The sequence below is a fragment of the Meriones unguiculatus genome, chromosome 1 (assembly GCF_030254825.1).
Source record: "Meriones unguiculatus strain TT.TT164.6M chromosome 1, Bangor_MerUng_6.1, whole genome shotgun sequence".
Classification (NCBI taxonomy): Eukaryota; Metazoa; Chordata; class Mammalia; order Rodentia; family Muridae; genus Meriones; species Meriones unguiculatus.
The window spans coordinates 67,860,320-67,882,838 of record NC_083349.1 but is presented as its reverse complement, the minus strand read 5'-3'; the positions used below and the strand labels follow the sequence as shown (position 1 = coordinate 67,882,838).

At 41.1% G+C, this 22,519-nt stretch overlaps 1 protein-coding gene across 1 annotated transcript in view; it reads right to left on the bottom strand.

Annotated features, from left to right (window-relative positions):
• Smc3 (structural maintenance of chromosomes 3) overlaps window positions 1-20,704 on the bottom strand; it is a 40,081-nt gene extending 19,377 nt beyond the window's left edge. Inside the window, exons 1-12 of the mRNA XM_021652195.2 lie at window positions 20,557-20,704; window positions 19,632-19,707; window positions 9,645-9,683; window positions 7,694-7,761; window positions 5,974-6,045; window positions 5,554-5,633; window positions 5,250-5,328; window positions 3,397-3,514; window positions 2,320-2,495; window positions 1,689-1,769; window positions 999-1,163; window positions 635-756 (exon numbers count right to left, since the gene is read on the bottom strand). Coding sequence (XP_021507870.1) covers window positions 635-756; window positions 999-1,163; window positions 1,689-1,769; window positions 2,320-2,495; window positions 3,397-3,514; window positions 5,250-5,328; window positions 5,554-5,633; window positions 5,974-6,045; window positions 7,694-7,761; window positions 9,645-9,683; window positions 19,632-19,707; window positions 20,557-20,571 — 1,091 coding nt within the window. The 5' untranslated portion in view covers window positions 20,572-20,704. The remainder of the gene's footprint in view (window positions 1-634; window positions 757-998; window positions 1,164-1,688; window positions 1,770-2,319; window positions 2,496-3,396; window positions 3,515-5,249; window positions 5,329-5,553; window positions 5,634-5,973; window positions 6,046-7,693; window positions 7,762-9,644; window positions 9,684-19,631; window positions 19,708-20,556) is intronic.
• Window positions 20,705-22,519: the final 1,815 nt, after the last annotated feature.

The following is a 22,519-nucleotide window of genomic DNA, read 5'->3' as shown; positions in this document are numbered from 1 at the left end:
AAAAAAAGCCAAATAACTAGTTAACTATTTATTTTAGAAGGGTGGTTATGTCCCATCTCCTAAGGCTTTTGAGTAGTAGTAATCTAGACCTTACAGGCACTAAATCACCATGGGTGTGATGGTACATACACACTATCCTTATAAAGTGTGATCCAATCTCAAAAACAAAAATAAAACAAAACCACATGGCTCACAGTAATCATCTTAACTGGTTATATGAAGTGGGCCTGTGATTTTTTTGTCCTTAACCCACAGCTAGGTAGGTTCTACAGAGGAACTCAGGCAGGCAAACACAGAAGCTTAGAATGGCTCCACTTGGCTTGTGCTATGCACATAACCTCTTTCCTAACAGTGCACTTAGCAACCTGATACCCACCTGCATTTATTGAGCTGTATATGTTTACCCTACTTCAAACAATGGAAGTAAGTTGCTTCCCTTGGCAAACTCCTGATAACTACCTGTTTGTGTTCAAAAATGTGTTTTTGCTTCGCTCTTCATAAACTACGGGTTGTTTTCTTTTTGTGTGTGCATCTTTTCTAATTCTTTGAACAAGGCACCAAGAACCTGGAAACACCCAGAGATCACTGGTAAGAACTATGCAGCAAGGTTAATTCTTGTTGAAAATTCTCAGACCTAGCAATTCCTCGCTCTTCTTTTTCTTTTACACTGTTGAACTTAGGTTCTGTTTCTGCCAGTTCTTTCTGTTTTTCTTCTATTTTTTCAAGCAGCTTCTGCCTCTCTTTTAATAAACGTTTCTGTAAATAAAACAAGAATGCAATCTGCTTAATTTATATATCAGAAAAAAACATTTTTCATAAAAGTAACTCAATTCTAAAATTCAACTATTAATAAAAAAGAGCACTTACTAAGTTGATACTTGAGTACAAATCAAATGTAGCAAACCTTTTACAAAAACTCAATAACACATCCATCACAGAAAAGGCTTTCTTCTTAGTCTGCCTCATCAATACGTCTGCCATTTCCAGCAATAACTTACCCGCTGTTCGCTATTGCCTGCCAGCTCATCTTGTAAATCCTTGGCTTTAAGTTCCAACTTAGTCCTTTGCTTAATCTGCTCTTGTCTTTCAGCACTAAGCTGTTCTTTTTCTTCTTTCATAGCTGAAATTTTTGTTTTCAGTTCTCTAACCTGGCGCTCAATGTCCTAATCAGAGAGAGAAAATAGGTCATAAACAGAAGTACAATGCAAAGACCATGACACCACCAACTACCTCCATCTCTTTACAAAACTCATAGAGCTACATGCACACACACCACGAGTGTACACATGCTACAGTGTGCAAGTGAGGGTCAGAGGACAACTTTATGGAATAGGTTCTCTCTCCTTTCAAGACGCCTTTTTTTTTTTTCAAGGAAAACCCTAGAGAGCAGATAAACACTAACAAAGACCTCAGTGTACACTTTCTTCTGACATCAGTGTGCTGTCCCACACATTAAAGGAAAATAAATTATCACTGGCATTATTAATTCTCAGATGGAACTCAGGCAGCTAGCCTTGCACCCATACATAGCACTTCTCTGGCTCCATCTTTTTCTCTCACTTAAACTCAATACAACAAATACTCCCCAATATTCAACCTCCATTGTTCCCTTATGGGTCACCATCCCACAATTCTGGCACAAAAAGTTCTCAACTGAACAAAGAAATCGAGCCTATGTATAGCCTCACCTCCATTTTATCTCTCGCATCCTGCTGGGCGTCTCTTAATTGTCTGGATTTCTCTCCACTCGTTTCTCGCTTAGCAGAAAGCTGAAAAACATAACAAACTTCTATTTCTAACTCATTTTGTATCTAACATTTCATAACACATAGTTTAAAAATTGCTTTGCAACTGCCAAGAAATACTGACAATAAGCATTTGCTCAGAATTCTATAAAGAAAATGTTTTTCTTTAAATAGAAACCACAAAGATAATCTAAAATAAATTTTTGTATAAAGCATCATCATCATCATCATTTTACAAAACATATTCTAAAATGCAAGGAAAAATGTCTGGTCTGCAAAAACCATTTACTGTATTTTAGATAAGTACAGCTCTAAACATTTCCTTTTCAGTTAACCTAAAGAAAGTTAGTAACCCATGAATTTGATAGTTTTGAGCCTCGTGTAGAAGCTAATTCCTTTAATTCCACACTCAGTAGTCACAAGTCTGGGTTTTACAGTGAAACTGTATCAAAACATACACAAACAAAAAGGTTTTCATTTTTAAGTTTCTATTTAAAAACCACTAAAGGTGCAAATGCAGACAGGTTACCACACTCAGAACAAAGCCACTTTGACTGTAAAGGCAGCACGTTACCTCATCAAGCTTAGCACGAGTCTCATTGAGCTCCTGGTTATAGATGGTGTACTCCAGGGCACGCCTCATCTTATCCCACTTCTGGTACTGAGCAAGTTCTTCCTTTTCCTCCTCTAGAGTATGTAATCGCTCCTCAATGTATTTTAACAACTCATTGATCTTTTCCCGTTTGCCCTCTTCAAAATAAAAAACAAAATAATGAAAAGAAGATGGTGCTGAATACAGTTTTCATGTAGTATCACTTCTTAAATATATATTAAAATTACTCTCTAGAATATAGCATTCTTTCTATATCACATGGTAACATCTTTTAAGATGTAAAAAAAATAAAGCAATCAAGACGCCTTTTTTTTTTTTCAAGGAAAACCCTAGAGAGCAGATAAACACTAACAAAGACCTCAGTGTACACTTTCTTCTGACATCAGTGTGCTGTCCCACACATTAAAGGAAAATAAATTATCACTGGCATTATTAATTCTCAGTTCTATTAAGGCACTGCATGCCGCTACCATACAATGAATATTACTACAACCCGGGCATCACATTACCTTAATTGCCATAATCTACAAAGTAAGTGCCATAATCTACAAAGGAGGAGTTTGCAGTCAGGAAGTCTAAAATAATGTCAATTTACTGACTTTAACCTAGAACTGTCTGGCTCCAAGTCATTATAATGGTATGACGCAACATTTGAAAAAGCAAAGTAGGATCCCAGAGTAGACTAGTACGGACTCCTAGTTAAAATTCTGCATCACTGGTTTCTGAATAATTTAAAACTTCTTGGCAACTGATTGTCAAGTATCTGGAGTGGAGGGAGAAGCATCCCAGTTCACTGACCTCTGCTAACACTTCTTCAAGAAGCCCCAGTCAACAGTTAGTTTGGTTAGCAGCCCTATTATCTAACATAGTCCTTTTTCATTCAAAGACAAAGCACTAGAAACATCAACCTTAAACTACTTCAAACTAAATGTCACTCCATTCAGCACACAGGAATACAATAGAATGTATTTCTGAAGTCAGATAACACTATTATTAACACAAGAAGAAAAGTAATTAGACAGCATGTGCTTATTTTACCGGTTTCTTTCATTAGGGAGATGCTTTCTTCTTTACGTTCGTCATAGACTCTAGTACCAGCTACTTCTCTCAATAGTTTTAGTCTCTGAGAATCTGGTGCTGTTGCCATTTGGTTGATCTATAATTTCAGAAAAAAACAAACAAACAAACAAAAAACAGTTAACTATTGACTACTCCTTAAGAAATAAAAACTCTTACCTTAAAATATTTAGGTTTTATGGTTCAGGTTCTTTTTGAGACAGGCTCTCATTATGTAGTCCTGGCTGCCCTGGAACTTATCACATATAGGCCAGTCTAGTCTCGAATTATAGAGATCCACATGCCTCTATCTACGTCCTCTGCAAGAAGAGTCAGTGCTCTTAACTGCTGAGCCATCTCTCCAGCCCCATTACAGACTTTTTCTTAAGTATGGCAAGATGGGTTAGCGGATACAAGTGTTTGTGGTACAGATCTGGCAATGAGTTTGATCTTCACAACCCATGTATAAAGGTAGAAAACAAGAACTGACTACAAAGTTAGTCCCTGACCTCCATGGACAAGCTATGGCATATACACTCACATACCATGCACACATAATAATAATTTTAAATTTTTAAATTACAAAAAGGAACAAGAATGGTATGCTTTCATAGACAACGATGCTGGTAGAACCAAAGGAGCATGTGACTTAACACAAATCATTAGATATAAAAATACCACTGCTGCATTAAAGAAATTATTCTTACACTTTTACATAGAGAAAGAACTGTTTCTAAGCTAAGAAACATTAAACTATGGTTTTAAAGTACACACATCAAACAATGCTCCAGAAAAAAAGATTCTCAACAAAAACTCTACCAAAGGGTAAGTTCTGAGATGAAACTTATATAAGGAAGTAGTACAATAATCAGCCAAAGTTTAGAGTTTGGCTGATAAAAAATCTCAAGGAAAAATAATATCCAGCACTGTGGTATGTTTCTTGCAACGTAAACTTTTTTAATAGTTTAATTCTGTAATAAAATAAATGGAATAGGAAGTAAATTTTTAGGAAGTAAGTTTTTGTTGTTTTTTCTTTTTTTTAAGACAGGGTTTCTCTAGAGCTCTAGCTATCCTGCAATTTGCTTTGTAAACCAGACTAGCCTAGAACTTAAGAGATCTGCCTGGGGGGCTAGAGAGATGGCTTAGTGGTTAAGAGATCTGCCTGCCTCTGCCTTCCAAGTGGGGTTAAAGGCATGCAATACCACAGCCAGCTTAGGAAGTAACTTTTTTCAAATATAATTTTCATACATGTAATAGTCTCAGAAATGATCACTGTAGCTTCCAAAAGCCAATGTCTCCCCAATAAGTTCTACCTCATTAGGTCACTAATAAACAAGATCCACTTAACCTACTCATATAGGTCTTTCAATATAGAACTAATGTAGGTGCCCAGTGGTGGCGCCTTAATTCCAGCTCTAGGGAGGCTGAGGCAGATGGATCTCTGTGAGTATGAGGCCAGAGAGACTGGTCTACATGTACTTAGGACATTAACTTCAATAACCAACACCCAAAATGAATACAAAAAATAGTAATGCCTAGTTTTTGGTTCCAATTCAACAATTAGAACCAATAATTCAAAATCTTTCATATTAAGAAAAATAATTTCTGGGGCTGGAGAGATGGCTCAGAGGTTAAGAGCACTGCCTGCTCTTCCAGAGATCCTGAGTTCAATTCCTAGCAACCACATGGTGGCTCACAACCATCTATAATAAGATCTAGTGTCTTCTTCTGGCGTGCAAGTGTATATGCAGATAGAACATTGTATACATAATAGATAAATAAAATATATATTTAAAAAAATAATTTCTACAAAAAAGGACATAAAATTATTTTACCTTTCCTTGTTTAACAATGTAATAAGGATTACTTCGAGAAAACCCAGCACTTTCAAGGAGGTTCATCACATCATTTTTCCTGTTAACAAAAAACAAAACTTTCAAGATAAAAAATTTTAAAACAACCAATAATAAGCAAGCAAACTAGCTGCTAAGTGAAACAGTACTGGGAACTGCAGGTTTGAAACTGAACCATCTCTTAGAGAGACTTGAGACTGCACATTCATACTGAATCTCTCTCTGGTAAGACCCACTTGTGTTTCTGTGAACATTTAACAAACTTTAAACAAAGACAAATCCTTACGTGACCATCTTCTTATCTAGAAAATACTGATCTTTTTTGGCTCCAATAACTCTTCGAAGTGAAACTTCCTCTTTATCGATCTAAGGGATAAAAAAAGAAAAAACCATAAAAACCCAGATAGTCAAGTAGACAACTTTTTAGATAAGTTCATTTTAAAGTCTTGAGCATAACCATTTTTAAAAGTTCAATGTGTGAATATTTGGAATTTTTTTCTTACAATTACTTTATATAATCATTTGTTTGCTAGCGTATTCATTAAAACTTAAACACAAAATGCACTACTTATTTACGTTAACATGAAGTAAATTATAAATCTTCAAAACATAATTTTAAGCACTAAATAATTAGCTGTTACATAAAATTCTTAGCATTGCTTTAAAAAAAAAAAATCAAAAAACCAAAATCTTAACTATCACTTACTGGTAACCGGTTGTCTGAATTGTCAAAAATGATTTCCACAAAAGCAGAAATAACACGAGGACCTGTACCCTCCTGAAATATGAAAAGAACAGGATATTTGTAACTTAAGTAGTACTTTTATACTCTTCAAACCCACTTTAAAGTCCAGCACAGACAGGCCTGGTCCACACCTTGTAATCTTGGTACTTGAAAGGCTAAGGTAGGAGGACTGAAGCTGAGTTTGATGTCAGCCTTGGCTACACAATAAGGTCTCTTTCTCAAGACAAACAACGCCTCCCACCCGGCCCCAACACACACAAAGCTGAGTACAAAGCAAGCCTGACTCAACAGAGAAAACCTTTTGTCACTAGTATATATCCTGACTGCCAAGTATTAAAGACACTGAATCAGAATAACAAAACTTCCTTAACCAGCTTTTTTAAATTCTATATAAGAACTATATGAAAATTATCAAGAAAAAAATATTGTTAAGTGTGGAGGGATGTCTTGTGCAGATGTAGCAGCTGTCAATAAAGACCTGATTGGCCAATCAGCTGGACAAAAGCACAGGAAGTGGAGGGCGGGACTTCCTAGTAGGAAGAAAAAAAAACTGGGAAGAGAGAAAAGCTCTTTTGCCAGGAAAAACAGAGACAGGTGTTCATGATGCTAGAAGAACAGCTGCCCATATGGCTGGGTGAAGCAAGGTGGGCCAGTGATTTTAGGTGAGATAGCTTAGAGTCTGTCCAGCCTACATTTTGAAATTTTAAAAGGTCTTGGCACCCTTGTTTTTATGGGTTTGTTTTTGTTTTTTGGTTTTCTTTTTTTTTTTTTTTTTTTTTTTTTTTGGTAATTTTTATCTTATTTTTATGGCTGTCCTGGGGCTTAGGTTTTTTTCCTTCCCCAAGAAAGGCCAAGGCAAGAAAATTACAGGCATGAAGACAACCTGAGTAACAAAGTAAAACTTGTCTCAAAAATACAAAAACAAGGGTTGGCAAGATGGGTCACCAAGTAAAAAAGAATGTTTGCCATACAAGTTTGCTGACCGGAGTTCAATCACATTCACCCACAAGGAAAGAAACCAGCTCCCCAAAGTCTTCTGACCTTCATAAAGCATACTCCTTGACACCTGTACACTCATTCACACATACAATAACCACTTTTAAAAAACAAAATCAGAAAAAGCTCATGTTAAAAAATGCATATACTTTCTTCTATTATGAAATTATTAGGCCTTTATCTGGCACTGATGTAGTACACTAAGTTCTACCACAGAATAGCAAAAATAAGGAACTGAGACTCCACTGTGTTCACAAAGAACCTGTAACGTGAACTTGTTTTACTTTATGTACATGGGTGTTCTGCCTGCATGTGTGTCTATGCACTACCTGTGTGTCTGGGACCCAGAAGCCAAGAGGACATAGACATTTGTGAGCCACCATTGAGGTGCCGGAAACAGAGCCAAGTCCCCCACAAAAGCATCCAGTGCACTCTAAGACGCTGAGCCATCTTTCCAGTCCTGTCTCCCAGACCCTTTTACACGATAAAACCTCACACTGCAGCTCAAGCTGGCCTGGAACTATGAAAGCCCTGGGTGGCCTAAAACTCAAGGCAATCCTGCTTGAGTGTTTCTTTCAAGAGGTGCAATTACAGAAGCTGCCATGCCCAGCAATTTTTTTCTTCCACAGCAAGGATTGACAATGTTTAAAAATACACAATAAAGTCTTAAAAGAGTCTCACTCACATGCAACAAAGCCAATCGCTGCTCCGGGCGAAGATGACTAAACTCATCACTGAGAACAAACTGAATTGCTAAAACACAAAAATAAGATTATTAGCACATCCTAAAGGAGGATTTACAGCTTATTCATAGCCCTATATCTTAATAGAATATGATGTGTCAGGTAATAAACATTGCAGATAAATTGTTTCACATACACAAAATGATTGCAGACAACTTTCCAGTATATCAGACTAATTTGGTAGGGAGAATTAAGCTTCCACTGATTCATAAAGACATTCAAATATCAAAAAGAAAGAGAGGGAGAAGCAGGTAGGTCTACGCCCTAACAGAAGTATATGCTGTAATCAGGCCAATACTATAAGGCCATGTACTGTATTATAACAAAAATACTCTTGCCTAATAGCCGTGTAATGAGGCACTGCTACAGCTGAGCTCACTCCTACACACTAAGAAATGCAGGGAACCGTTTCAAATCCCAGCTCCCAGCGCTGCTTACAGTAAGCACACTTCTGTGAGAACTAGCCCTATACTCCACACAAAATACCTAACGGATGGACCACTGACCAAGACATGGAATGCTTTAATTCACCTATTCTGGTCCAGGACTACCCCAGAGATCTCTAAAATACCAAGTCAGCGTGAGAACATGAGAGAGGGAGCAATCATGTATGATTCTATGTGCTGTGACAGACTGGCTGTTTCTCAGCATCGCCTGTAATGGGCGGATTCAAACTCTCCTCCTTTCTCTGGATTCAGAGATCTATGCTTTACTTAAATCTGCTCTGTAATCATATTACAGCCACTACAGGGCTTTCCGTATCCTTCAGACACATGTGTGAACAGACAGCACTCCTACTAAACCCTGTTTTCCACAAACTAACATTTTAACCAATCCTTACACAATCCAACTCCAATAATTTTTCTCCTCAAAGAACTTGTTAAAAAACGCACGTTATTCATTTTTTTATCCTTAGACTTTCTAACTTCAAACAGGTATCAATATTTTTACTACATTGAGCTATCACTTCTCAGAATCCATCTAGAACATACACTGCCAATATTACAGCAAAAATAATTTTAACAGGGTTTCTGCTGTCTCATAAGGCCAGGCTGAAGACAGACAATCCAGATACTCATACACGAACCTTCCACACTAAACTACAACCATGTATGACTTCTTTGGTTTCATGTAGAAATGATGTCACAAATCAATTATTTATTTTTTTTATTAATTAGTTTATTCACCTTGTATCCCAGCTGTAGCCACCTCCTCATCCCATCCTCCCTCTCTCTTCTTCTCCTATGGCCCTCCCCCAGTCCAATGATAGGGGAGGTCCTCCTCCCCTTCCATCTGACCCTAATCTATCAGATTTCATCAGGACTGGCTTCAGGGTCTTCCTCTGTGGACTGGTAAGGCTACACCTCCCCTCAGGGGTAGGTGATCAAAGAGCCAGCCCATAAGTTAATGTCAGAGATGGTCCCTGTTCCTATTACTGGGGAACCCTCTTGGACACTGAGCTGCCACGGGCTACATCTGTGCAGGGGTTCTAGGTTATCTCCATGCATGGCCCTTGTTTGGATTATCAGTCTCACAAAAGACCCCTGTGCCCAGATTTTTTGTTCTGTTACTCTCCTTGAGGAGTTCCTATCCCCTCCAGGTCTTTCAATCTCCCCCTTCATTTACAAGATTCCCTGAACTCTGCCCAAAGTTTGGCTATGAGTCTCAGCATATGTTTTGATACCCTGCTGGGTAGGGTCTTTCAGAGGCCCTCTGTAATAAGACTCCTGTCTGGCTCCCTGTTTTCTCCCTCTTCCAAAGTCTGTCCCGTCTGCCTTTCTGAATGAAGACTGAGCATTTTACCCACAAACCAATTATTTTAGTAAACCATCTTAAAGATGGTTTATAAAGACTTGAGTCTTCAATAGTTAAAATCCAAAAATCTATACTTACCATAAAAAAAGTTGCTTTTTCCAGATCCATTTCTGCCCACTATAAAATTACAAAAAGTACAAGTTAGTTCATATAAAAGCCAATCAATTTAAAATTAATAAATCTATTTTAAAATTTTAATGCAATTTTCTATCATACTACCTTAATACTAAAATTAAATAAAAAGCAGTGAACAAAAGAACCAGCAGAGGGGGCTGGAGAGATGGCTTAGAGGTTAAGAGCATTGGCTGCTCTTCCAAAGGTCCTGAGTTCAATTCCCAACAACCACATGCTGGCTCATAACCATCGATAACAAGATCTGGTGCCCTCTTCTGGCCTGTAGGCACACATGCAGGCAGACTACTGTATAAATGATAAATAACTCTTTAAAAAAAAAAAAAGGAACCATCAGAGCTGTAATTACCTACTGAGTTTAATCTTTATATGGATTTTAGATAGTTTCTATGTGTTCTATTCTGAAAGCAGGTCTTAGTATATAGCCTGCTTGGTCTCCTACTATCCAGCTTCTTCCTCATTTGTAACCCTGCTTCCTCAGCTTCCCAAGCTCTAAGATTATAGGCATACACTACCACACCTGGCACCACACAGTTTTCCCTTTCCCTAGTTTTCTATGTGTGTTGTATTTGTGTATATCCATGCATGTATGCAGAGGACAAAGATCAACATGGGTGTCTTCCTCTCTTGCTTACCCTAATTTTTAAGATCGCCTCTTAAAGGCTGGAGAGATTGCTCAGCGAAGAGCACTAACTGCTCTTCCAGAAGACCAGGGTTCAATTCCCAGCACCCACATGGCAGCTTGAAACTGTCTATAATTCCAAGATCTGACACCCTCACACAGACATACAAGCAGGCAAACCACCAATGCATATAAAATAAAATAAATAATAAAAATTTAAAAGATGGCCTCTCACTGAACCTGTAGTTCACTGTTTCAGCTAGGCTGACTGGCCACCCACTGCACACAATCTACTCTAGCCCCAGTGCTAAGGTTACAGACACACACTGACAAGCCACCCTTCTTTATGATGCTGAATCCAAACCCAAGCCTCATGCTAGCAGAGCAAGCAGTTTACCCACTGAACCACCCTGCTCAGATAGTTGACTCTTTTGCTCTATCCTCATAGTTTAAATAGGAGTAACTATGCTACCTGACATTGGTAACTCAAAAGGTGAATGGAAAATTGTACTTAAATCATATATGCTATTTTCAGCAACTGATATTCATATTGTTAACCTTCTTAAACGGTTACGTGTTTTAAACTCCCAAGCATTAAGCTAAACTACTTATGACCAACCCTGTACACTGGTCCAGCCTACCAGAATCACCGAAGTAGAGACAATTTTATAAGGCACTTCTTTTGTTTTGTATGTTTTTTTTTCTTTCTTCTTTCTTTCTTTCTTTTTTGGAGATAGGGCTTCACACTATTTAGCCCTGGCTGTCCTGGAACTTGATATACAGACCAAGCCAGACTCAAACTCAGAGATCTTCCTGCCTCTGTCTCCCAGTTCTGGTAATAAAGGCGTGTACCACCATGTCCAACTATAAGGCATATTTTTAAAAAATATTTAACTTTATCTTTAGGTTTTTTTTTGAGACAAGATTTCTGTTTAACAGCCCTGGCTCTTTTGGGCCTTGCTCTATAGACCAGGCTGGCCTCAGACTCACAAAGAAAGCCTGCCTCTGCCTCTGTTCAGAATGCACCACCACACCTGGCAGAGATCTTATTTTTAATTGTGTGTGTGCACACACAAGTTTTGAGTGAAGGGTGCTAAGAACTGAACCCCCGTCCTCTGCAAAAGCAGTATGTGCTCTTAACTGCTGAGTCAGTATCAACAAATTCACACATTTGGCTTTTACTGGGCAAATCCTGGGTAATATGAGTACCAAAATGTCTACCTTCAAGATTAGTAGAAGAAACAATCCATTACTTTATAACAATAATAGTAAGATAAGTAAATGAGGAGAGCTCTTGTTTGGATGAGCACACCCACTGTCAAATGATAAAAAACAAAGTATGCTAGAAACAGAAAAATTACTACTTTGTAATTATCAGACTAAAGGCAAAACTGTTATTCCAATAGCCTGTTACTCATCAATGAATACTGAGTATAAGGCAATCTTTTTTTTTTTTTTTTTTTTTTTTAAAGAATAGCTGCATAGGGCTAGAGGAATGGCTCAGTAGTTAAAAATACTGGCTCTTCTTCCAGAGGTTCTGAATTTCAGAACCAGGTTCCAGAAAATCTGATGCCTTCTTCTGGTCTCCAGTCACCAGGCATGAACATGGTACAGACATAAATGCTGGCAAAACACCCATTCACATAGAAAAAAATAAAACAGAATAGTTACATGGTCCAAAAATGTTTCCTTATATGATTTACCTGGGGGAAAACAGTATATATGAAAACACTGGCCAAGGCCCTGACTGGCTAACAGCACCAATAAGGTGAATGGACCTCCTGTCTCCAAAAAATGATACTCTGAGGACATAGGACACTAAAGCACTTTTCAGAAATAACAATGTTGTAAAACACAAACAATACCAACAATACCAAGTATGGTGGTACAGATCTGTAATCTAAATACTCTGAAGGCTAAAGGATGGGGATTTCTGATTAATAGTCTGGGTGACATAGCTAGGGACTATTTCAAACCTAAATAAATAAATTCACATAAGAAACACCTTCCAAGGGTGGATAATGCTCCTCTCCTAGTAGCCAAATGCTACTTTAAAAAAATCCTAGTACCAAATAAAGGCTCCCTAGTACTAGATCGGGGAGGTCCCAAGTGCTCACAAACGTTATAGGCTACTGTCAATGTACAGGCTGCCTACTAGAACCATACTGAAAGATTCTATTGATGAAGACACCACATACTTGGGCTACAAGGCATTGAGAAATCAAGCTGTATCTGAGCTGGAAGTTTCCTCCCTAGTGGACAACTTTCCTAAGCTGGAAAGTACTATAGTAGGTGCTAGAGGAGAAAAGTCATCAAAGGTCCTAAGCCAACTGTGGACCCCATAAACAACAATAAAGGCGTGCCTGATAAAATAGGCCCAGTGCTGTAATAGTGCCATGACTATTGTGGGGGTGCCAAAAGCTTTCTGGTTCCACAGAAAACTTAGGTCTGCTACTATAAACCTAGACAAAAGCTCAGTTAGGATATTCATAGTCCTCAGGGAAGAACCCTCTACAATTATGCTAAATGGGTATGACAGTTTTTTGGTTGTTAAGATTTTGTTTTCATGTGTATGGGTATTTTGACTGCAAGTGTATCTGGTAACCACACACATGCTTGGTTTCTGCAGAGTCCTGGATGCCCTGGAACTGGAGTTACAGACAATTAACTGTCATGTGGGTGCTAGGAATCCAACCAGGGCCATCTGAAAAAGCTGCCAGGGTTCTTAATTGCTGAACCATTTCTCCATGGTATAAAACCACCTTCTAAACTTGTTTATGCCCTTGGATGAGCTAGCCAGGGCAGTGCTGGCACCCGGTGGTGTGGGTACCAGAGAACTGGCCGGCTCAGGTATCTCCCAGGCCCAGATCACCTACTATCAATGAACTGCTAGAGCATGCGAAGGAGCCAGTCCTACAGATCCAAAACTACAAGATCTCCATGACACAGGACAACAGGAAATCTGAGAGGAGTCCCAGTGCTGTTTCAGTATTGTTAGTGTAGCAGAAGACAGAGGCACTGAACCAGACCAATGACTCACTGCATTGAGCATTTACAAGCAAAGAAGTGTGGACAAAAGGTTATACTGTGGGATACGGTGTGTCTCACTACAGCTTCCACAAGATGTGTGTGTGTGTGTTGGGGGGTGCAAGGACAAAGGACGGGTATGAGGAGATGGGGAGATGAGTGGGATTGGGGTACATGTGACATTAATGAAGAACCAATAAAAAGCTTTCTTAAAGTTATAAATACAAATATAAAGTTACAAATACCTGTAAAAGGAATTTTAATTAACCTTTTTCAGCTGTTGTTTCTGAGGCTTATTGCCTCTGTCTGCTAACCTAGGCCTAGTTCTGGAAACTTCTGGCCTCCGAACAATCTAATCTAGACCTTTGAGACTTACTGCTCAGTAAGCTCACCCTTTCTTGTTCTTACTGAGCTCTGGGCTGGCTATTCAACTCCTCTCCCAGCTAACTTACTCAATCTGGCTTTTCTCTCCACCTCTAAATTGCTCTGCTTGGCCTCAAACTAACTCTAGCAATCTGCTTTAATCTTCTGGCTCCTTCTCATACTCTGGCTTGTTCTGTCTTTCCCTGTGTCAAGCTTGTTCACTCATTCAACCTCTCTCTGTAAAACTCCCCTGGTAAAACTGCCTCCTCTTTCTCTCCAAATTGCCCATTAAGAAGCTTTCTTTTCCTCTCTCTTCTCATGAGAGTTGGGTGTATCCTAGTCTGTCAAATCCTTCTCTGATTCCTCACCTTTCCTGCCACTCAATTACACACCACTTTCAAACATGGGTGCTTCCTTCTACAAATGAACTTTACCTTCATTGTTTGGGATTAAAGGCATGTACCACCCCAACTGGACCTAAGCTTTTCTTTACATGAAACTTGCTCTATACCAGGCTGGCTTTAAACTCAGATCTGATTGCCTCTGTCTCCTGGATTAAAGGCGTGTCTATATTCCAGATGGATCATACAGACCTAGAAGGTCTTTGGATATGATCTCTTGCCAGAAGAGCCATGTTCGGAACTAAAACTTCCTCTACAAATACCTTGTTAAGTTTCATCTTCAGACAGAGAATAATATTTAGCGTGTGCACATCTCATACAATGTATTTCCTTTGTCTTACTGGGAATTTCTATTGGTTAAATGTATCAAGTTAAACAATAGGAACTGCTAAAGCTACTGTTGTGTAAAGTGTGTACAACTTCCAGATACCTGTAAGATTCATGTGCATGCTTCTTTCTAGTGCTCAGGTTTAATGAAATAAAGCCGCTTATGAAATTTAAACCAAAAAAAAAAAAAAATTGTATGCCCATAGATGATTGCCACTCTCAGACTTCATCAGAGAAGCTTCTTTTCGTAAATTTGCAGTGGTTAATGCAAAAACTCACAGCTGGCCAAACTGCAGAGTCTATGAAGCATTAAGGGATATTGTTCCTATATCCCTCCTTCCCTCAATGTTGGCTCAGGGAACATCACAGAAGAGGAAGCAGACACAAAGTAAAGCCAGAGGTTGGGAAGGAAGGAGTGCTATGAAAGTATCTGGGTTTTTTTGTTTTGTTTTGTTTTTTTGTTTTTGTTTTTCCTAAGACAGGGTTTCTGTGTTGCCCTGGATGTCCTGGAACTCACTCTTTATACCAGGTTAGCCTCAAACTCAGGAATCCACCTGCCTCTGCCTCCTGTACATACCACCACTGCCCAGCGAAAGAGATGTCTTAACAGACACAGCATGGCTCCACAGCCATCAATTCACCACAACTATGATTACCTGCACAAGACTGGACCCAGCACCATTTAATCATGGTTAGCTAACAAGCTCATGAGGCCTCATCACTCACTGAGGGACTATGGGTAATTATGTGCACGAAGGAGAGCGCATCTTGTTCTTCAGTGGTACAACACTGATATGTTGACAGGCTTCAATAAATACCTAAGCAAACCCCAGACTCATGCTCCTGCAAGCAACCCTAATTAAATTCAGTGGGTCAGAAAAGAAAACTAAGTAGGAGGGGCTTTCGGAAAAGAAGGACTTCAGTCTGTGGTGGGAGTGAGGGTAAGGAAAATGGGGATTTTGTGAAAACATGTACAATTTTATACATGTACAAAAAACTGTCAAATTTTTAAAAGAAAAAAATGAAGGTTGTTGAATATTCCAGATTAAAAGAGCTTAAAGAAATATGACAATTGAATCTAATAATTAATAATAAACTGGATTTTGTATGGGGTGTGGTTCTATAAAGAACACTAGGTCATTAAAATAACTAGAAACTGGAGAGAATGATATTGTGAAGCTTATTTAAGCTGGTAACTATACAATGACTACAAGAATATCCCTTTCTTGTAAACACACATTGAAGTCAGAGGCAAAAGACGCACATACCTGTGTGTGTGTTGGGGGGAGGGGATAATTTAAAAAGCACAATGATTTTTTTAAAAAGCATTTGTTCTCAATGGAAATTTTTTCTGTAAAGTCAAAACTATTTCTAATAATAAGCTGAAAAGATCAAGTTGAGTGTAAGCACTTGCAATAACTGAAGCTAGAGAGAGGTTAAAGGGTAAGAGTATGGCGCTCTTCCAGGACCTGAATTCCCCCTCAGCATCCACATCAGCTGACTCAAAACCACCCGTAACTCCAGCTTCAAAACCCGTCACACAGATGAAAAAAAGGTAAGTATCTCCATAAGAACTACTCCTATCCACATAGTATAGATACTCAATAAAGAAAAAACATTCATGCTCTCTTCTGAGCTGGGCATGAGCACATGCCCGTAATTCTAGTGCTCAGAAGGCAGAGGAAGGAGGACTGCAGCAAGTTTCAGCCAAGTCTCTAGCATCGAGGCAACAGGATCTTGAATTTGATGTCAGACTGGGCTACACAAGACTATATGGAGAATAAAATTATTCTAGCTAGGTGTGGTGGGACACATCTATAATCCTAACACTCAGAAGGCAAAGGCAGGATTACAGCCAAGTTTGAAGCCAACTTGATCTACATAGAGAAGGACTTCCAAGCTAACCAGAGATACAGACTGAGAAAACCTGCCTCAATGTAACAAAAAGAAGCATTTATTCTTGGAGAGAAAAAAAAAGGCAGACTTGACAACACAACACATCACATTACATACTTAATGAAATACTGAGGTAGACATGGATTCTATAAGCTCCCTGATTCACATGCTTTGTGAATTAAGGTGTGAGGACTCAACTATTTCTGTGACATGCCTGACTGCAGCCATGCTTCTTGCCATTACCGCCATGGATTCTAACCCTCCAGAATTGTACATCCCAAATGAAATCTTTCTGCTATAAATTATCTTAGTCATAGTGTTATCACAGCAACAGAAAAATAACTAAGACATAAATCAAATTTTAAAAAAAAGTTGCTAATCAGCTTTCCTCCACCTCGCTCTTGCCCTTAGATTGCACCTTCCATTAAATCTTTAGCAGCTAAGCCTACCTATTCTGTCTTCCAGAAAATCAGGGTTAACACATTTTTCTGTTTTTAAGCATTTATTTGTGTGGGTGGGTGTGTGCGCACGCACGCACACATGTACACACGGAAGGTAAGAGTACAATGGCTCCCAGACGCTGGATTACAGGTGGTTGTTAGCCTCCTGATGTGGGTGTTGGGAACCCAAATCAGGTCCTCTGGAATAACAGCAAATGCTCTTAACAACGGAGCCACCACCACTCCAGCCCTAGATTTTCCTTACTAGTGATTACGGAGCTGAACATGGCATATTCCTATAACCCAGCACGTGGGAAGCTGAGGCAGGAGGATCAAGAATTTAGGGTCCAGCTTGTGCTAGATAACCAAGCTCTGCCTCAAAATAAGCAAACAAGTAAATAAGTGATGATTTAAGTGGGATAGAGGAAGAACAATCCTTTCAAGATGGAGTTACAATTTAATTTCTTTTAGCTTTCATGATTTCCCATAATATTCTACATTAACAGGCATTTCTTATTTAAAAAAAAAAAACTGGCAAAAGGGACCCTAAAAAGTATATACAAGCACCCATAATATCCATAGGAGATTGATTCTAGGAGCCCTCATTGCCACACATGGTTACCAAAATCCGAGGATTCAGACTTCAATAAAATGACCCAAGATGTAAATACACTTACAGATCATCTCTGCAATTCTGTAATAGCCAACACTCTGGCTGAGTAAGACTAAAAATCTGAGCCTTTTGCTGCACTCTCTGCCAGAAAATGCTACAGAAGTAACTGTCACCCTGCACTGCTGTACGGAACAATGACAAGAATGGCGCAGGACAATTTTCCCATGCTATAATAAATCTTCAGTGAGTATTTGGTTAGTTCTGAAGGCTGGGGAAATGGACATTCACAGTGAACAAGACTGAGCTATCACAGATTCAAACATCACCACAAGAGCTATTTGCTCTCCTATCTTTTGGCTTTGTAGAGTCACAATCATTGCAGTGGGATGCACTAGGTTTTTAGGCTTACTCATTTCATCTTATGTGTGTGAGCATTTTACCTGCGTGTATGTATGTGCACCGTGTATATGTGCTTGGCGCCAGAGGTCAGAGGGCACTGATCCCCTCAAACTGGAGTTACAGATGGTTGTGAACCATAATTTGGGTGCCGGGAACCAAACTGGGTCCTCTGCAAGTGCCCTTAACAGCTGAGCCTTCTCTCCAGGCCCTTATTATTTATTTTAAAAGTGATTTTTCACTACGTAACTATTTTCCACTTTCCTCACATTAATAACAACTTTCCATTTTTCTCACATTAAAGTATCTCTCTAGTAAAGTGCCAATAAAGCCACTGTAAGTATATCTTAATTAAAACATATTAAAGAATTTACTTTCCTCTCAAAAGAAACCATGTTGCAAGCAAAGCCACAGAACAGCACCCTGAGAGCAGCTAACGTAACGAAATTTAGCAGACCTTATAAGACATGATTCTAGATAATGTGTTATCTCACAGATCACTCAGGCACAGACCATACAACTGAAATATTAAGATATTTTTCAGCTTAAAAGTAAAATAATGTAAAGTCTAGTAATGGTTCTTTTTTCCATTTCTAAATGTTTCCAGACAGGCAAACTACTAAGGCAAACCAGGAAGCTACTGTAACCAAAATGCAACAACACTCTATACAATCCAGCTACTTCTATTTTCCTGGCTAGAACACAAGGACAATAACATGTTTTCTGTCCCCATGAAGTGCTGCACTCATGTGCCAAGGGCAAAAGAAGCCTAGCCTCCAGTTTCTGTTTTTACTTCTTAATGCTGAGGTCCTTCTGTACTGACTAGGTTGTCTTGAATTCTTGAACTCAAGAATCCCTTCACTGCAGCCTCCTAGTAGCTGGAACTAAGTGGCCACACCTGACATCCTTCATTATTTTATGTGAAGTCTGAATCTCTAAAGGCCTTTTGGAAACACTGGCAGTCATCATTACCCTTGGCTGACTTGCATGCAAATCTCACCTATGCTGTGTACTGAGTTAGGAGGTGACCACCATGCTAGATGAGGTCCTGAGGGTGGGAGCCCTGAGGAAGCTGTCACCTGGGCAGAAATGAGACCTGATCAGAACTCAGTCATGCAGGGACCACAAACACGAACTTCTTTCCTCCAGCAGTACCTAAGCCACCGATCTATGGTGCTGTCTTATGGCTGCCCTGGCAAACTGCAACAAGGAGACTGTAGTAGCAAACCTGTCAATACTACAGTGTTTTCTCACGTCTTGCTTTAAACCATCCTTTAAATATTCAGCAGAATATTTTTGCCAGCTGTAACAACAAAATGAGATCTTAAACAAAAACTATATGCTCTTGATTCTCAAAATTTCCTATACTGTCTCTTTAATCTTTCCAATAGCCTTGAGACAGGTATAAGGTCTACTCATGTCTTTGATGAAAACTCACCCTCATAAAGAAATTGGCAAGAGAAAGACTATGAACCATCTGTGAATAAGCATCTTTCAAAAAAAGTAACTGTGAGCACATCAACAAGAACAAGGCAGGTCAAATGTCTAATTCTCAGTCATTATGACTTAAGCTTTTAAAAACACCCTCTCAGAAAGGTTCTCAAATAAAAACACACAATCCACACTCTCTCACACACATGCTAGGCAAGCACTTCCACTACTGAGCTCACATCGCCAACCCCCAACATGATTTACCTGCATTACCTAAACATTTTATTTTTACAAAAAAAGCAATTCTAAGAGAAAAAAGAAATTTCATAAGAGAAATACTTAAAATTCAAAGATCTGTCTCCTTCGGCCTTTTCTGTATCAATTCTAAATCTGACATATTAAACCAAGAACACTTACCAATAACATTATGTTTTGAACTGAAGGGATCTACAATTGTTTGATCTCGATAACTCCGGAAACCCTGGATAATCACCTAATAAAGAAGAGACACCACTGAGAACACACAAGAACACACTTCTACGGCAACAATCTCTCCTTTCCATTTCTTGCTTCTCATTCAAGGCAAGTCAGAAAACATTCCACTTAGCGTAAGGAAGTCTCGCTTTGAAGCATGCAAGTTAAAATCTGCTAAGACCCCTCCGACTGTCTGGGTAGACCGGGGAAACGCTCTCAAAAAGAGGCGTGCACAGCAAACTGCAAAACCGAACAGTGCAGCGCTACAAAGAGGGTACGGCAGTCGGGCGAGCGGTGGCAGGTGCCTGTCTGCACGCCCGGGGAGGACACCGTGCGGTCAGACTCACTGGCCGGCGCGAATGAGTCAATGTCGCAAAAAAACAAAAGAAAAGCAAATAAAAACAGGGGGGATGCTGAGAGCCTGGCAGGTCCAAGAGGAAAACTTCGATAAGCGATGCACACGGGCTCACCCCTGAGGCGGACTCTTGCGCGGGAAGACCATGTTGACAGAAGGCGACAACTGAGGGGGCAGGCGCGACCTAGTCGGCAACAGGCTCTGCCTTTCCCAGGTAAAGACTGCGAGGGGCCAGGCGGCCGTCAGCCTCGCGCGGCGCCGAGGCCGCCTTCCCACGCCGAACGACCCAGGCCCTCAGCGCAGAACGGCGCGGCGGGCCGCAGCTCCCCGCGAGCACGCAGCGCCCGCCCCGGGCCGCTCCACCGACGGCGCCCGGAGGGGAGGCTCGGCTGCAGCCGGGACCCGCTCCTCCCCGCCCCCACGCCCGGGCCAGCCCCGACCCACCCACCCGCGCACCGCGCCGCGGCAACCCGCCTCTCCCAGCCCGCGAGCGCGAAGGACGCCGGCGCCCACCTGTTTGATGTACATGGCTCCGCGCCCCTCGCCAGGGGGCTTCTCCGCGTCCCCTCAGAGCAGCAACAGCGCGGCCGCACGGTCCGGGGAGGCGCAGGCGAGCCCGCTCCCGCTCGCTCCCCTCCGGCCAAACAAAATGGCGGCGGCCGCGGAGGCGGAGCCCGCGCGTCGGGCGGAACCACGCCGGAATCCCCCCGGACCGCAGGGGAGGCCGGGCCAGCCCCGCCCTGCCATGGCGGGAAGATCACCCTCCCGCGGCCCCTAGGGGGACTTCGTCCGATGCCTTAGACTGTATCGCACGGCTTGATGAGAGCTAGCGGGAGGCGGACTCGGAGAAGCCTGCCGGAGAGGCGGGCCTGTACCGCCTCCGTTCGCGGGGACTATGGTCGCGCCCGCGAGGGGCGGGGCCTGTTCGGCGCCAAAGCCTGGAGTGAGACGAGCGGAGCCAATCGCCGAGCGCGCCGGGGGTCACGTGGTCTCCGGGCTGCTTAAAAGGAGAGGCCTGTCAAGTTCGCGCCTGACTTGAAAGTAGGTCTCATTGTGACTGTTAGGAACGCGGCGTTCGGAATCTAGGCGGCTCCATTATTCTCTTCATGTTCTCAGAGCGCCTCCTGCTGGTTCTCCACACAGCTCTGAGACGACTGGAGGAGGCTACAGGATTGGAAGGTTTTGTGTTCAGTTTAGGGAGGTGGTTTTCGTTTTCTTTTCAAGGCCAGCGCTGGGGCAGGTTGGCCTCGAATTCACCTTGTGCCTAAGGGTGACCTTGAACTCCTTATCTTGCTTCCCTTTGTAAGTGTGCAGGCACCACCCCACCCGGCTTAAGTGGAAGAATGAATATCCCGAGGGCCCTTACTGTGTGCCAGCTCCAAGTCTAGAAAGGCCTGTACAGTTGTCACAAAGAAACCTTGAAACGCAGTAGGTACTGAGCAGTCCCTAGGTGTATAGGTTCTTTTCGCTCTGGCTGTCCTGGAACTCTCTGTAGACCAGGCTGACCTCAAACTCGGAGATCTGCCCTTCCCTGCCTCCCCGGTGCTGCGATTTAAAGATAATCAGATGTTACCATCAGTGTAGTAAGTAACGTCTGGGTAATCTTAAATACCTGCTTTGGGGGTTGGGGGGAAACTGGACAAAGTTTGAGAAAAAGAAAAAAGGATTTTTTAAAAAGGTTGTGTTTAAAAGTTCCTTTTGGGGGCTAAGCACTCTACCCCTGGCAATTTGTGAGGTTTTAGGTATATCGTGAATGGAGTTGTAAGCCTTCAATTACTGGGGATGAGGGCTGGGGTTGTAGCTCAGCTGGTAAAGCCCTAGTCCGCCATGCAGGATGTCTTGGACTTCTTCCCCAGCACCGCATCAGCTAACCTAGTGGCACACATCTGCAACCCCAAAACTCTCAGGAGGTGGAGGAGGATCAAGTTCATCTTCATCTTCCACTACTTAGCAAGTTTGAATGAGACCCTATCTTTCAATAATAATGAAACCACCAGAACTGTTGCTGTATGTTTTTTATCTATTTTATTTGGGTTTCTTATGCCTCTACCTCCCTTCTACACCCCAATCCCTTCCACCACCCCAACACCAGGTACAAGAGGAGGTTAGTGGGGAGATGGGGTGTAGCTCCCTTTAGATACTGTTTAGGAACATAGTTCCTTAGGGCAAGTCCAGTCTTCATTTCAGATCTCCAACTTCTCTTCAAATTGCATCAACAGCAACCAGGAGCATTAGGGGAGAGCACCAGCATTCTTCTTTCTTGGAGCAACCCCAAACTCTGAGCTCTGGCATTTATTTCCTCTCAGAGTCCTTGGAATTAAACTCTCTGCATCTGGCAAAGAGTCAGAGCCTATACAAGGCAAATAGTTTGCTGCTGTGGACATTCTGAATCAGCCCCATATTCCACACCTGGGATTAAAACAAAAACATGTTTCCATAACATAACTGAGTTTTTAAAGACACCAAAACTTTCTAG